The sequence below is a fragment of the Camarhynchus parvulus genome, chromosome 1 (assembly GCF_901933205.1).
Source record: "Camarhynchus parvulus chromosome 1, STF_HiC, whole genome shotgun sequence".
Lineage (NCBI taxonomy): Eukaryota > Metazoa > Chordata > Aves > Passeriformes > Thraupidae > Camarhynchus > Camarhynchus parvulus.
The window spans coordinates 9331232-9347815 of NC_044571.1; the positions used below are offsets into that span (position 1 = coordinate 9331232).

The following is a 16584-nucleotide window of genomic DNA, read 5'->3' on the forward strand; positions in this document are numbered from 1 at the left end:
AATGCTGCATGGATAAATTCCCCATCTCCAAATGTTCTCTGGATTGCAAGGCTCCAGTAATATCTGGGTGTTGAGGTGTGGCTGGCCTTGTTCTGGTCTGTGGGAGCTCGGTGGGGAGAATCTGAGTGCCAAAATATATCTTATTTAACATTAAACTTTTAATTGAGTTATAGTCTTTAAGGAGTGAATTCTAAAATACAGATCTAGTGGATATTACCAGATAAAAAAGCTGCAGATGTCCAAGTGGAATATGTACTATGGATGCATTGAAAGAGCCAATTATTGAAAGTGTTACTTTAGTTGCCTAAGAGTAGGTAATGAATTATAATATAAAAATGAGGGACCTGTTTTTAATAAGTCATCATATAATTATCAGCAATTGTAAAGTAGGGATTTTTTACCATTATTTAGTTCTAAAGGCTCCCCAAAATTGGCACCAAAGAAGAACCCTTTAATTACAATATTGGTGTTCTCAGAAAATAATAATAACTTCTGCTAAATCATGCTATCAGTACAGATAACTTATTAGATTGATATATTAATTAGTGCAAATCTAGCTGTAGCTTTGACTCTGGGTCACAGGTGAAGATGAATTCTGTGGTTACTGCCAGGGGACATTTATCTGCATTACAGTTCCCACCTACAATTTCACTTAATTACACTTTTCTGCTTTCAGAGAGGTGCAAGATTGGAATGAAAAGGCAGAATTTTTATATATATATAAACTCCCATACATTTCCTGCATATGGGAAATTACAGATGCTGCCTTGCTATATGAATTTCTTTATAGGTTTTTTGATTAATGAGTTATGTATTCTCTTTTCTGTAGAGCACCTAAAAACAACTTGATGTATGCACATAAGCATGGCTTTTTCTTTTGCTTCTGTTTCCATTTCTCTCCCCAAATGGCATAAATGAGCATTGGGAAAGATCTAATAATCCAAAATAAAGAGAGAAGATTCTGAAAAATTGTGAAATTCATAGTCTTACTGTTATGCCTTTGCATTATGAAAGCATCTAGTTGTGTCATCTGACTCTGTTTTGTTTCAGAGATGACTTGCCTCAATATCTCTTTGAATCCTCTGTTTAACCTTCACTTTCCTCCAGCCTGTTTTGCTTTGGCTGCCTCAGAATGAATAGGGTTCTGCTACTGTGCTGTTCTTTCTTCCAGATGAGGCAAAGAATCTGAAGGCAAAGAGCACAGAAAAGACTTGAGGGACTCAGTGCCTTCTCTTTTACCTTGGTCTCTGCTGTTTAAGATTGAGCACTGAGCAATCCCAGGCCCTTGAGATGGATGGGAAAGTCTGGAACAAGGAATATTTAGCCTTGGTGGGGCAGGATCAGACTGGGGAGCCCCTGGACAAACACAAGCCCAGGGGACCCAGGGGAGTTCACCAAGTGCTGAGGGGCCAATGCCATTACAAGGTCACATTTAACAGCCTTGGAAAGGTCAGGACAATCTGAGGAGGGGAGGTTTGGGACAGATGTTATTCCCATCTGGAAAGAGAATCCAGGAAGCTTTAAAGCCAGTCACCCTCATCTTGTCTCTTGGGATGCTGAGGGACTAAATAATCTCTGCAAACATTACCAAGCATACAGAGTAGAGGAACGTTTTTGTGAGTACTTGCCTTGAATTTCCAAAGGGAAAATCATGCTGGATGAACCTCATTGCCTTCCATGATGACATGGCCAGCTCAGTGGACGGAGGAGAGCGTGGATGTTGTTCATCTCAGCTTGGGCAAGGCTTTCAACAGCCTCCTGTAACATCCTCAAAATCAAACTGGTGAGGTACAGGCCAGTTAAGAGCCCAGTGAGGTGGACTGAAATTAGGCTGAACTGCCAGGCTCAAAGGGTTGTGGCACAAAGTCTGGCTGGAGTCTGGTGATCAGTAATATCCCCCAGGGGTCATTAGTCTGAATTTCTTCCTTAAGATCATGCACTGGAGAAGAGCTTATATACTTTGGCAGATTTAATAATCTGATATACTTTTGGTCCTTTAAGTTTTATGATGATAAGATCAATCTTTAAATTTATACTCAGATATTTTGACATTTTAATTTATGTTAGCTTTAAACTAAGCGTTTAAGCAGGCTTTTCCAGAGGAAATTAAGTGTCATAAGGAAAAATGTCAGAGTATATTAACTGCATCTCAGCTGAAAGTCTCAAATATCCTGTTTTGAATTTTGGTTGTTATTATTTGCTAATTTTAAGAGAAGGATCAGTTAGGGTTTTGGGGTTTTTTTCCCCCAAATCTTACTACAGTGCAGATCAGAGAGCAATTACCACTTTTTGCTTAACATTTATGTTCCTGAATGTTACCATCTGAACACTCTGCTTTGAATACTTAGCCCTGACTAGCAACATGTATTGACCTGCTGTTTTCAGCTCAAAACTGTCTGTTTTCCCACAAAATAAATGAAGATCTATCCAGGCCACATTTCTCAGTCTTTCCTTTGATACCTAAGCTCCTTAAAGTGAAATGTGACAGTGAGAAAAGCCTAAGCTACTGCAGTGCAGAGAGGTTTCAAATATTCATCTTTATTAAACTCTTCTGAAGCTGGAGATAACTATGCCATTGATCAGAACTCTCCTCTTGCAAGAATTAAGATCTTAATAGCTTATAGAGAATATTAGTGAGGAGATTAGTGTCTCCACATCTTCTCTCCTTACTGCTATTGAAAAATAGAAGTTTTAAAAGCATCTTGGCATGTGTTTTGGAAGGGCAGGCTTTGTACCACGTCTTATTGACCACAAACTGGAAAGCAAGGTTGAAGTTTGAGTCCAAATGCCAGAAAACTGTGAAATGCAGCTATGCCTGTTATGCTGAGGCTATAATTAGGCATGAAATATAAGATTCAGTACCCACTTAAGGCATTATATGAACAATAATAATGATAACAGAGGAATAGTTAATTGCTTTAATTATTTGAGTGTAATAAATTTTCAGTTTACCTTCTAGTGTTCCTTATCTTCATGTTTCTTTTCAACATTTCTCTCTGAAAGACTAACTGCTAATAACATGAAAAAATAACAGTCAAGAAAAACCCTTGAAGAGCTGCTAGAGTAAAGGATATTGTAATTCAGATACTGTAGTCCCTAAATGGTAGAAAATCTTGCAAACTGGTGAATTAAATTGTCTCCTGAGATGCTGTATGTCTCTTCTTTATTAATTTTGACTCTTACTGAGGTAAAAAAGATAAATTATGTTTTTGGAAATAGGGAATTTTCTTCAGTATGTTCCAGGAAGATTTTGAAAAGAATAGATAATTCTATATTTAATATAAAATTGTTAGAGAAGATGACAGCCAGTAATATCAGCAATACCTGAAGAGTCAGTCTGTGTCTGAGATTCATGAGCATTCCCAGAGCAGATACATCTTCACTTAACTGGGAAAATCTGCTAAAGAGGGAAGAGAAATTCTAATCCATTGCCAACATAGGTGTGTCTGGCAATCTTAGGCATAGTCTTGCATCTTGCAAGATTCTTACTTCTAATTAGGAAAGTTTCGGGTTTTCTGCATTTTATTCACTTCACTGTTAGTGAGCTTGGGAGTTTTGTGGTTTAAATTTTTATATTTTCTAATTTTGATATCAATTCAATATGACATCTGATTTAAAATGTTACAGGAGGAGATATTTTAGTGTGTGATTACAGATCTTCAAAAAATTGTATGAGAGTTAAGTCAAATTCTTGTTTAAAACTGATTTTGTAGAACTTTTATTTAAGGTTGTTTCTGACATAAGAATTCCGTAGTATATTTTTTATTCTTTCATAAGTTTTCATGAATTTTTCTTTGGCCTTTGTCCTCTCTCCTCTCTCCTTTCTTTCCCCAGTTTTAGGAAGGATATTTAGGGAGTCCATTGATTTTTGCTTCTCAACTTAATAGTTGTCAGAGAAAATTGAGGAACTAGAGTTAAAGAATACTTCCACCCTTTGCAGGGTGGAAGAATCTTGTTTAATTTCATGTAATTTTTTTTTTTTTGTTTAGAATCACTGCAAAACAGTATTTTCCAAAATAATGACTCTTACTTTTTACCCACTTAATAAAAGGCTGAATTAAAGAAGAAAAGACTATCTAATGAACTGCTATCATTATTATAAAAAGTCTGACTTTTTATAATGAAACAAAGAAAAAAAGAGAACATTGTTCTTGAGTGATAAGTCCTGGAAATTATTTCCTGAACTATAAATTGCAAAGTTTTAAACTATTTTTCTATGTTATATCTCTTGATCTGCACAGCACAACATAAGAATGAAACATAAAATGTTAATATGGAATCCAATAAATAGGCTTTTCTGTTCTGCTTGCTTTTCTTTGTTGTTTTGAGCACTCCATGTTTGTTTCCTATACCTGAAAAACCCACAAGATCATATCAGAATTTTATTTAACAAAAAAGGGAAATATAACTATTTTCTGAGTTTGAAGTTCACAAGCCATTGAGAAGTAAGCAGAACGTCATGTTTCATTTAACTTTTTAGATTTTTGTGTAGTATAAAAATTATTTTGTACTATTTATACTGTCTGGCATTATGCAGCTTCAGGGAAATAAAAGTGGGAAGGGTAATCCTTGGAATTGTATATTGAAAATATTCAAAGGGTTCATATTTCAAAACCTGTCAAAAAGATCTTAAAAAAAAGAAAGTAAAGCCTAAACTCAGGCCTATGTGTATTTCTGTATATGTTTGTGTGTACATATATGCATATATATACATACCTGTGTGTGTTTGTAGACATGTATGCTTATATGTATATAAATATATGCTGGTCCTCAAAACCATAATTTACTAATGAGAAATAATCAGACAAATGCTTAGAAAGAAATTTTACTTACTTGCAATACACTGTGAGATGTCTAAACAGCAATTCTGCTTTTAGCCAGAGAACTTGGCAGTGTTGTATGTTAATTGGAATAAATATGCATTTGATTATTTGTATAATTAATGCTACTTCTGCAATGCATGGGAAATATATATATTGAGTGTGGTATGGCTGAGGATTTAGTAATACAACATCAGATATTTTTGAGGAGAAAACATATTTCAGCCTGTGAAGTTTGAGAAAGATTCTGTGAATTTATTTTAAGTATCAAACAATAAATTGAGAGCACTATTTAGATTTTGTTTTACTAAATAAAAAAACACAAGCAGGTTAGTAATCATTGTGAAGCCAGTCTAGAAGCCAGCAAAGCTGTAAGGATTTGCTGTGATTTGTAGCATTTTAAATCTAAATGATGTCTAAGTGAAATGCCATGGTGTGAGGTGCAACCCTTAAGGTGAAAGGAGCACTCAAGATTCATAAATACCCATGATTGAAAGGAATGAAAGAAGTCAGGGTCTGCAAAAACTCACAGAGTTTTAGTAGTAAATTACACACTTGGCATGGAAATTGATTTGTTAGTCCCTGATCTACTCTGTAAGGATGTGGCAGTGGGGTTTGGATAAAGAGGTGAGATGAAAAGAAAGAGAGAAAAAGGAAAGGAATGAGGGAAAGCAAGAGTTCACCAGCCCTGATTCCAGCAGTGGTCCAGCTGTTGGGATGTTCACGGTCCTGGGGGGTCCTTGGTGGAGCTTCCTCACCCTGGTGGGGGAAGTTTTCTGTTGAAGGCCAAAGAAATGGAGACTGATATAAAGTAATGCTGCTCTTATGTGATACATAAAACCCTCAGAAATTTGTCAGTTGAAGATATTGTTTAGGATATGAATCAGTGAAAATAAAACAAAACTGCATAGAAAGACTATAGGAAATTATTTTTAGGAGCAGAAAGATGAATGTGCATGCCTCAGGGTAAAAGTGTTCTGCAACAGATGGGAATAAATGAGACATATCCCCAGTGTCTCTGTTTTTCTGTTATTGCCCCATGTGGTGCTTCTTGAGCTTTTCTGCTTAGAATTGTGAATTGACAGGGGTATTAATTTGATCTGTCAGTGATATTTCAAGCATTCTTAGATGAATAATTATCAGTTTTGATGAGCAAGAGTTGTATCCTGCATCCTGCCTGAAGTAGGACTTGTAATTTTTCTTTCATCTCTAATAAAATAAAATAAACTTGTTTGCCATGTTAAGTGTAGCTACACATACTATATGTTCTGAAGGCAGATAAGTTATCAATCTCTTAATCTTTTTTTTAAGCAATAAATAATAGCCTTTTCAAAAATTATTCAAAGGCATATTTCATCTCATCTTTCTTATGCTCAGTACTATAATTTCAAAACTTGTTCTGGTTCCAATCTTAGCATGTTCAGGAAAGGTTATTGCTACATATTTCTTCTGTAAATGTTTGTATTATTCAGTGCCAGGTTTAAGCTACTGAAACAGGACTATAGGTATTATTATAGCTATAGATTAGTTCCACCTCCAGACAGTTTCAAATTCTAGAGGAAGAATTTGCCATATAATAATGTGAACCATTATTATTGCACTAGTTTACACTGAAAGGACGTACTGTGATATATTAAAGGTAGATGTAGCTCAGTATTCTATCTTCAACAGAAGTTGCTTAGAGGTGAGTAACACTGCAAATGCACAGAAAGGCTTTATGCATACTCTCAGACTTCCTGCTTTGAAATTCAGGACTCCATCAGGTGCAGGTGGCACTCCTGTGATGCTGTACTAGGTTTCCATTCTGTGAATTTAATTGTATTTTCGGCCTATGCACACTTGTAGTATCACAGTATTCTGAAGCAGTAAGTAAATGCAAAATCTCTATTCTTTGTAAAATACTTTGTTTTGTGTTTGCTGCTTAACACTGTGACTTGGTTCTTCTTTTGCTGGCAAATTTGTGTATTCCACTAAGCTATTTAACAACATTCCTGCTCTTGGTGTCCTGCCTACTTATACAGACTGCTGTCATAGCACCATTCCACTGCTACTCTTAGTAACATAGTCTAATTTATTAATTTCTTATAAAGCCCTGTTTCATGCCTTTAATCACAAAAGGCCATCAGTTTCAAAGTTTTTGTGAGAATGTATTTGGTTTACTTGAAAATTCTTATATAATAGTAGCCTAGCTCTGTGTATTTTTCCTCTGTTTTTCAGTGACTCAGAATTTGAAAATTTTGCTTGTGGGTATATAACAGAAAATTTATCATTGGTATTTCTTGTTCCTCCCTAGATATAAGGATTTTCAAGTCATGTCAAGAATTTAAATTTCTTATTATTTGTGAAAACAGCAGAATAACCTTCACCAGAAATACAGTACTTTAAAGATTTATTGTAGTTCTTACTTTTTTCATATAAAATAGTTTTGAAACTTAGTAGATTCAACAAAAATGTGATCCTTTAAGTATTTTAATCCTTGGTATAAAGCCAGTTTTTACACTGTGCAGTGTCACAGGGGTGACTCAGGTTATTCTTATGCAAATAATTCCAACAGATCATATATCTGCTTATCCAGATGATGGATCAGTTAAAAAAAGTGAAACTTAAAAAGAACCCACAATAAGTCCCAGAAATGTAGAATGAGACCAGAAATTATCTGCTTTTTTCTCATGTACAAAGACTAATCTGAATATACCTTTAGTGTACTAAACAGGTATTTGCTGTTATAAAAATCTCTGAAAAAGGAGATTCCACAATCCACTTAAGGAAACATCTGCCAGAATTTCCCACTCATTTCCGTTTGAAAGAGCTTCCTATTGTCTAACATGAACTCTAGCATGGGAAATTTTGGGTTAAGTCCATTCTTCCTCGTTTAAAATATGATGTGTAATCTCTCTCTCCACCTTCCTGGCAAAATATTTCCATTCTTTCAATCTTTCAGTGTACTCAGCTCAGGGTTTTTTGTTCTAAACCCTTTTATTTGCTCCTTCTCCTGAAGTTTGGTGCCATTGCTGGTTTCTGTACCAGGTGAGACTTTACTGGAAATTAACACACGTGAAAAGATCTGTGTGTGCCTAAGATGGAGCTCTCCTGTAAATGCATGCTAGCACAGTATTTGCTTTTCCTGCCACAGTATTGGATTCACTGTTTTCTCCAGATTCTTTTCTGCAGAAGTTCTCTCTATCCAATTTTCCATCTAGAACTTGCATAATGAATTATTCTTAATTAATTGTAGTCTGCTGGAAGCATCATTATTGGATTTCATCCCATTTGTTTCAGATCATTACTCCAGTTGTTCAAGAGCTTAAATTATAGTCCTTTCCTCAGGAATACTTGCAAACAATTTTTCTTCCCAAAGCCAATTCTTTAAGCTGTTTTATATTATCTCCAGATGGGAGTAAGGTAATTTTGTGCAATTTTTAAAAATTGCGTATGAAAATATTGGAAAGTACACAATCTAGGATTTTTGTTGTGAACAGCTGATAGCAGTTAGGGTTACTGTTTTTCAATGAAGTTTGTGCTTCACTTTATAGGACCTTTTTCCTAGAATACGTTTTCATTGCTTTTCTATGACAAAGAATGTAATCAAAATTTGGCTGAAGTTAAAATGTGTAGTATTTTTCCTTGGTCTGTTGTATCATTTACATATCAAAGAAATAAAAAAAAATTACCTAGAGGACTTTATGGTAACAGCTGCTTGGTATTCTGACAACAAATAAGTGGTTTGTTATTTTTGTGTAGAATTGCTGTAGGTATTCTCTTGATTATCTCAGTATGGAAAATAGTTTTCAGATCCTACAAAAAATATTGAGGCTTCAAATATAATAATAAATATAAACAAATGTTTAATTTTGGTAGGTATGGGGGTTTGTTTGGTTTGGTTTTGTTGTTTTTCTTTTTTTTTTTTGTGAAAAATAGAATATGAGCAAAAAAAAAGAAAAACCTTGTAGAATTTCTATTGATTTATCAGGGTAAGAGCATCAAGTTTTAAAAAACTCAATTAATCTGGACTTTGAGAGAAATTTTTAAAAAGTGGTGAATAATTAGAGTGGCATGGCAAAACTCTGCTGCTTCTAAGTAGAAATGCTTCATGAATGAAGCAAGCAGTGTGTCTTCAGGAGTTGGCTCAACCTGTCACAACAAAGATGGAGACAATGCTGTTGTGCTTGGTTGCTACATGCATGCAGCATGATACCAGTACATGTAAAAAAAACCCACCAAAAACCAAACCTATTAAAAGTAAATGCATTCAAGAGTTAAATTGGTCCCAAATGACTGGATTGACTGCATGCTACTTCCTTAAGTGCTGGGTGGAATCAACGAGTGAAACAGAGCCACTCTCATTTCAGATCCCTTGCAGAGCCTTTTGCAGTATATTTTTAGGTTTCTATAACCATAACAAGTGTTTGGCTGCACATCCACTCCAAGCTAACCCTGCTGAGTTATTTTCTTTTGCCAAGTATTTTCACCTCTTATTGTGGGCAAGACAGAGTACAAAACATCTGTGGTGGGTCAGGATCCTGGGCTGATTGCAGAACCAGCTCTTGCCCTGTTTGATAATTTCACACATCCATCCTGTTGCTTCCCACAGCACTCTGTTCCCATTCCCTCAGTGCCAGGGAGGCCACTGGAACATCAGGGAAAAGTCAATTCCTGCTATGCTGCTGCTCAGAGACACCAGTCCCATGTCCATGCAGTCCCTGGACATCCGCTGGCATTTGTCTCTATGCACCTCTTTGATCTTCAGAACCTTTCCCACTTCCAAAATCTTTCCTCCAATTATGAATTTTTTTCACCTTCTTTTCAGTCCCCTGTTGTCTCATCAAGACCATGGATTATTTTTGGAAATGTTTCTTTTTTGCCTCTTCTTTTCATAACTCCAAGTCTCCAGTTTTCCCAATCTCATTAGTCTATATGCAGAGCACAGTTCATTATCTGCCTAATTGGGGCTTCTGTCTCACTCCTGTTCATTAATGGGAGATTTAGAATGTGTCATTTCTGTCTTGGTGTTATCAAAATTTGCAGCCAGCCCTTTTGGGACTCAGCTTGCAAGTAGCAGGAATCTGTCTCAATTCAGAAGTAAAAGTTTGGACAATTTTCTCTCCTCCTGCCCCCAGTCACACAGAGTTGTTTGCTACCTGTTACCATTTATCTTTGAAACTATTTTTGGCCTGGTTTTTATCGTTACATTGGATGAAAATCTTTAAGTTCCACTTGATTTTTTTTTTGCCAGAAATGCCAGTACAAATGAAATTCAATATATTTACATGCTTAGAGGTATCCTGAGTAATAATTCTGATTTCTATTGTTTATTTCTACTAAAATTGACTAATTCTATTTAAAAACTTAATTACTGTAGAGTGGTTAGCTGCCAGATGTTCTGCTAGATTTGATGTAATTAGGAAAAATACATTATGTTTTCTGACTAATTTATTCACAAGCCTTTGAGTTAAGTAGGTTGATTGATAGTAGAAGGATTAACTGAAAAACGACAAAAGTGCTTATAGAAGTATTTAATTAGCTAAGATGGGAAAATATTCCACTTAATAGTTTTTTTCCTTTATGCACCCATTTACACGACTATAAAGCTATAGTTCAATAAATGGTGTTTTAGAAAATAGTCCCACCATGTTTCCTTTCCACTGGCACATTTATGTGGCTGCATGGCAAAACTGGATTGGGTGATCCAGATTAAACAGTAAATGAATTTTTTGCTCTTTCTTTTTAAGCCAGCTACTTTGTTGGCACACAGACAATTCTACCAGCATGAAAGCAAGGATTAGTGAGAACACAGCAAAGTACAAAAGTGCTGTTTGTGGTGTCCCTGGCCATGGCAGGGCTTTGGAGCTTGATGATCTTTAATGTCCCTTCCAACCCAAACCATTCTGTGATTCTGCTTAAGTGTGCTCAAGTAATATTCCCACCAGAAAACAAAAACCAGCAAATAGTATATTTAAAGTAAAATAGAAAGTAGGATAAAAAATTAAGTTGCTTTTTTTGATCAAAGCATAAGTTTAATGGGTTTCCATAATCATGCTTTGCAAATCAATCTAGATTACTAACCAGAAGAATAATTCAATATTGGACTTACTAAAGCAGAAATAGTTAATCTTAAAAAGTTAAAAATAAAAATTTGAAAATATTGATTTTTTAAAAAATGCTGATATTATGTGCTGAGAGTGAGTCTGAACTCTATTAATAAAAAAAGAAGACAGTTTATTGATTTTTACAGGTCCCCACTATGATCAATGAAGTGATGAATTTATGCTAGAAAGGCTAACTTTTTAGGAAGAAAGTATGCTTTCAAAAATGGATCTTGCTATTTTTAAAGTATTTGTTTTTTCAGTGACTACATTAAATATTTTTTAAATAACTGCAAACAGGTTACCAAGAAGATGGGATGAAACAAATGTCTCTTAATGTAGATATTTGTAAAATGAATGTTTGACTTGAGTTAAAATTAATACTGTTACAATTTAGATATTGAGGCCCATATTACTATAATCTCTTCCTGTCAAAAATAACAGGTATATATTGTATATCCAGTCAGTTATATATCCTCCATCTTTGGTACCTTCCAAAATGGAGTTTTCATTGCTTGAAAGTTGAGTTTTCTGCTTGAAAAAGTTCTTTTAGGTAAAAAATAATGAAAAAATAGTTTTTGTTGCAGTGAGATTATTGCAAGTTATAATTTTGTTTTGAAAACTTAAAGAAAATTAATTATTCATGTAAATACTATTTTAAATACTGTAGGCTCCTAATCTGTGAGGTTAAATTTAGATTATTAGTTTTCCATTCTGCTGTGATGAATACTCTTACATGCTGCAGCACAGTGAATAAATTACAATATTCTAGGTGAGATTTTTCAAATTTTCAAGCAACAGCTCTGAAATAGAAGTATGCCGGTGAAATTCTGCATGTGAATGGATGCTTCCTTCTTATGTTATTTCTTCTATTCAGTGATTTCAAATAGTTACCATATCTATCCAGAACAAAATAGACATCTTGGGGTGAAGCAAGTCTTATGCATCTTGCTTTGTCTTTTAATCAGGTGGAATACCACCCATGAGATGGATAGTGAATTTTGACCAAGATCTTCTGGATGGTCTGGTGTTGGCAGCACAGATGGCAGGTTATTGTCCATATTTGGTAAGAAGGTTTTTTAATATTGTGCAAGTTTTATGCAGTTCATTAATGTCACTTGTTTGTTTTTTTGCAATGCTGAGGAGTGCATTGAGGGCTGGCACTGGGGTGTGGATGTGGTGGGAGCTGCAGGTGGAGCTCTGGGTGCTGGGAGCCCGAGGGAGAGCAGCCCTGGCACTGACCCTTTGCACAAGAAAGGTCTGGGGACCTGGGGCATAGCCAGGTGACCAGAGGGGACACATCAGGAGCTGGGGATCCAGCAGGAACACCCCTGACTTGGACACACTCAGGCTGAGGTGTGGAAAAGCCCAGGGTTTCCTTGGCACGGGATCCCTCCTCAGAGGCACCAGCTCGAGGTGTTCTTCTGTTTTTGCACCAAGATTAAATTATTTTAAGGGTCCAGATGGCTGAGACTCTGCTGTGGGAAACCTGGGGTCAAGACAGTAGGGAAACTCTGTCTGAGAGTGTCAGGGTGGGGTGTGTGGGGAGTCAAGCAGGGCATCCATCACTCGCTGCAGCCTCCCACTGCAAGGGCCCTTCAGTCCCAGCTCAGGTGGCTGCCAGTGGCTCCTGGGTGCTTGGACAGGGAACTTTCCCCAACAGCACCTCTTGGCCTATGGGAGCTTTAAAAAGAAAAAATAAAAACAAACAAACCACCCCAACATTTAGCAAGTCATGGGGGATTATTTCAGTATTAGTTTTTTTTTTTTTTTTTTTAACTGGGTTTATTCTTAACAGGAAATTTCAGTTCAAAATTTAGAACTTATTGAGTGCTGAATGAGCAGAAATACAAAATCAGTAATTTTGCCTAGTGGAAGGTTGAGTTTGATTTCTCTGTCTTGTCTAGATTCCCACTCACTTCATAAAGATGTATACTAATCCAAGAACTCATGAACAGTTTCTGCACAATGCCTTGATACTTGTGAAGGCTCTGCATACTATCAGTATGGATTTGGACATAAAGGTAGGTGATTTTATAGTAGCACCTCTTATATATATATATATATAAATACTTTTATTTTGATTTTTGTATAGTAGTGTTGGACATGCAGTTAAGGCGAGATTGTAGTGAAATAGTTTTGTTTCAGGATGTGTTACTATATGATGGAAACCAAAGTACTGCTTCATATTAATAGACTTAATTAGAAGTAATTTCCATAATTCCTTGCTTTGTAGAATCATGCATGCACAACTAGCTGAACATAAATTAATTCAGTTCAGATTTTAGCATCCTAAATCATACAGTGAAAACTCAAATGGAATTCATTATTGCTGTTGGAAGGCAATTTAGAAAAATATGTTTAAGAACAAACATCATGCACTTGCCATAAAAATACATGGTGAAAAAGAGTATATGAATGTCTAGTGACAATTAGATGCATCTAACCATGAAGGCCCATGAGAGTTCTGTCCCAGGTTTGGTGCATGCAGAATCAGCAGCTTTGGATGCTGGTGGGAGTAGCACTCACTTGAAACCAGCAGCTTCTGGTGACCTGTTTCTGGGAAGGAATGCAATTTTGATAATTGTTGATAATTTCTTCAATCAAGGCTCTGCTTGGGATCTCTTTTATATGTTTAGTAAACATGCTTTACATCTCCATGTAAATTGACCTATGGCTCCAAATTTTCTATATATGATGAGTTTACATAAGTTACATATTGTTCCTTTGTTCTTTTTGTTGTCCCCAAACCTAGTTTTCTCCTGCTCCCAGTCTGCATTTCTTTAACTGTCCCCTTGTAAGTTATTTACATTTCTGGGAGCACTTTGGGCTGGCTGGAAGAGCAGAAGGTGCAGTAGAATAGACACAGTATTTTAAAGTGTAGGAGAAGACTTTCCAAAGGAATTAATGGCATTAGGAATCAGAGGTAGAGCTTATTTGTGTGAACAAAATAGTATAAAAAGATGCTCAATTACAACTTTTTTCTCCTTTCCATTTGGTTGTGTTGTGATTACAGGGAAAAATTAACCCTGCTATTTCCATTTGTATCAGCTGCTGTCTTGCTGTTGTTTCCTGATACAGATCACTCTGTTAGAAAGGACTTTGCTATAACAGGCTAAACAAAGAAAATCTACTGCTTCCCATACTTGTGACTGTTAGGAAGCAAAAAAAGTAATGTTGATATAACCCTCAAAACAAAGGTATATTCTGCCTCAGCTTTTATTAAGAAAAACAGGCAGTTCAGCACATGAAGGCCGAGGCTTGATGCCAGTATGAAAAGGGTGTTGAACACTTCAGATGTGGAAGCACAATTCTAAGATATTCTCACTAATGTACCTGTTTTAAGACTAAATTGTCTACAATAAATGGGACAATCCACTTCTGTACAGACTAAAAATTTAAACAAAGGTACACAGTACCAGAAAAAAGAACAGATCTTGAATCTTCAAGGTCTGTATTTTAGTTCAAAGGGTATATTTTGCATAGATTTATTGTAATTCATATATACTTTTCTAAGGCTACTGTGGAAACTCCTGAACTATCTTTATTTGCAGCAATAAAATTTGCAAAATACATGAATCCTTTTGCTGAAATCTCTTAATTTGGGAATTTTCTGATAATATTGTCTAAAATTTAGCAGGCTAAAATGTTCCAATAGCATTGGCAAAGTTCTTGACTCAGGCAGTCATTGCTTTTGAACTCTCAGGACACTTGTATTAATTAACAGCACAAGCTGAGATGTGTTAGGTCTGGAAAAGCTGGTATTTTCAATCTAAAAATCTAAGAATCTGTAATGATAAAGAAGTTCAACTGTCTGCTAAGCTTCAGCTTCAGGTTTAAATGACACTTTTAATGGAGTTCAAGGCTTTGAAATAATTTTAAGGATTAAGGTGTAGATTTAAGATGGAGTACTTTGGTCAGGAAATAGTTTCCACTTTCTGATCATGACTTACAGTTCAACCCTAGAGTATTAGTGGTGGCTTTCTATGAGTTTTTAATTTGTGTTTGATATTTTTAAGTTTTAAAATGCTTTGATTTGAACAAGATTCAGCTGAAAGCCTAAAAATTATTAGAAGATAAGATGGTGGATAGCAGCAACATGGAGGGAATGTGTGTGACAAAGAGATTAGGATACAAGGTGCAGTGACTGGGAACAGCCAGTAAAGGAAATTTGTGTCAGACTTGATTATTTATTATTAATTTATAATTATTGCTATTGTTTGCTAACACCTATTTTAAAAGCAAAAATATTTACTATATGAAATATTTCTAATGAATCTTGTTAAGAAATACCTTTTTTTAAAATTTAGCTCTTGGAAAAGTAGATAAATGGCACAAATGGAGTTTTATGAATTAATCACAGGATAGAATTGTATCTGAGGGAATAAATTCCGATCTAAGTGGAAATGGGTAGAAGGAAGTAGGTGGCAGGAGAAAGTCTTCAACAGATAATCTACTCTGGCATCTTTTCAATCTTGAATGAAAATACAGGAGTGAAAAGTAGGGGTGTAAAACCACAGCCGTATTGGAATAATGGTTAACATTCAATAGCCATTACTGAGATAAATTAATGGAAAATTCAGAATACTTTTCAGAATTCAGGTTTAAAGCTTTTGGCACAGAAGAAGCTTTTTTACTTTGCATAGTGAATACATCCTAAAGTTCAAATCTTCACCCCGTGGTGATGGATTTAACTAGAAATACGAGATGAGATGTATGATTACATCAGTGCGTGAAGAGTATAGGAAATTGATCTTAAGAATCACAAGGACAAACATTATCTAGGAATCCATGGAGAGTTGCAGGGGAACTTCAGATCAGTGCCCAGTAGTTATGTACTCACTCTCTTGGAGGGTTAGAGGAGGAGCTGTGTGAGAACTATTGGGAGTAGGATGAGCTGCTTGGCTGGGCACAGGGCAAGAGAAAACTTACCTTAAAATCTTTAAATAAACTTTAACTTGAAAATAAAAATTAACTCAGTTAAGATGATAAATATGTCTATACCTTTCTCTTGCAACACTGAAGACAGTCCAGAAGAGTAAATGTTTTTTTTTCTCTTTTTTCATACTCTGTGGCAAATAATTTTACCACTCTCCTCAGTGACTTACCCAATTGCTCAGGACTAAATTTTGACATGTTTTGATGCTGCCACTCAAACTAATTTCTGTAAATCAAATATTTAACCTGCAAGAGTAATTTCTACCTTTTATAAATCAATTTACAAAAGTATAAAACTATCTGCAATAGAAACAACTATATTGTTTTTATTTGGAAGGTGAAATTATCTTTGTAAACTCCTACTGTATGTAGGAGTATTTGGGATGGTATTTTACATAAACGAAGAGATTTTAATTTTTTTTTAAGATGGTAAATATGTATGTTTTTGCAGACAGTAAAGTTTCTATGCTTTTTCTGTTATGATGCATTTAATAACATTAGCATTGTTTCTGCTGAACTTTTGGGAAAAAAAAGTTGAGCTTAATTTTTATCCTAGGTTTATCACCAGAGCATGACAGTGGTTTTCATTAATTAGAGGTTTTTTTGTGTGGTGACAAGATTCATGTTCATATTAACCATGAAAATAATCCATTTATTACAGGTTAGATTAAAAATATTTGTATAATAAGAATTAACTTAAAATTTCTTTTTTTTCTTCTTCCTATGTTTAGACTATGCAGGCA

The 16584-nt window shown here is 35.3% G+C and overlaps 1 protein-coding gene across 1 annotated transcript in view; it reads left to right on the plus strand.

The window, feature by feature from the left end:
- The window catches only part of CFAP47 (cilia and flagella associated protein 47), a 260858-nt gene that overhangs the window by 62495 nt on the left and 181779 nt on the right, over positions 1 to 16584 (plus strand). The window contains 2 exon segments of the mRNA XM_030954886.1: positions 11872 to 11969; positions 12811 to 12927. Coding sequence (XP_030810746.1) covers positions 11872 to 11969; positions 12811 to 12927 — 215 coding nt within the window.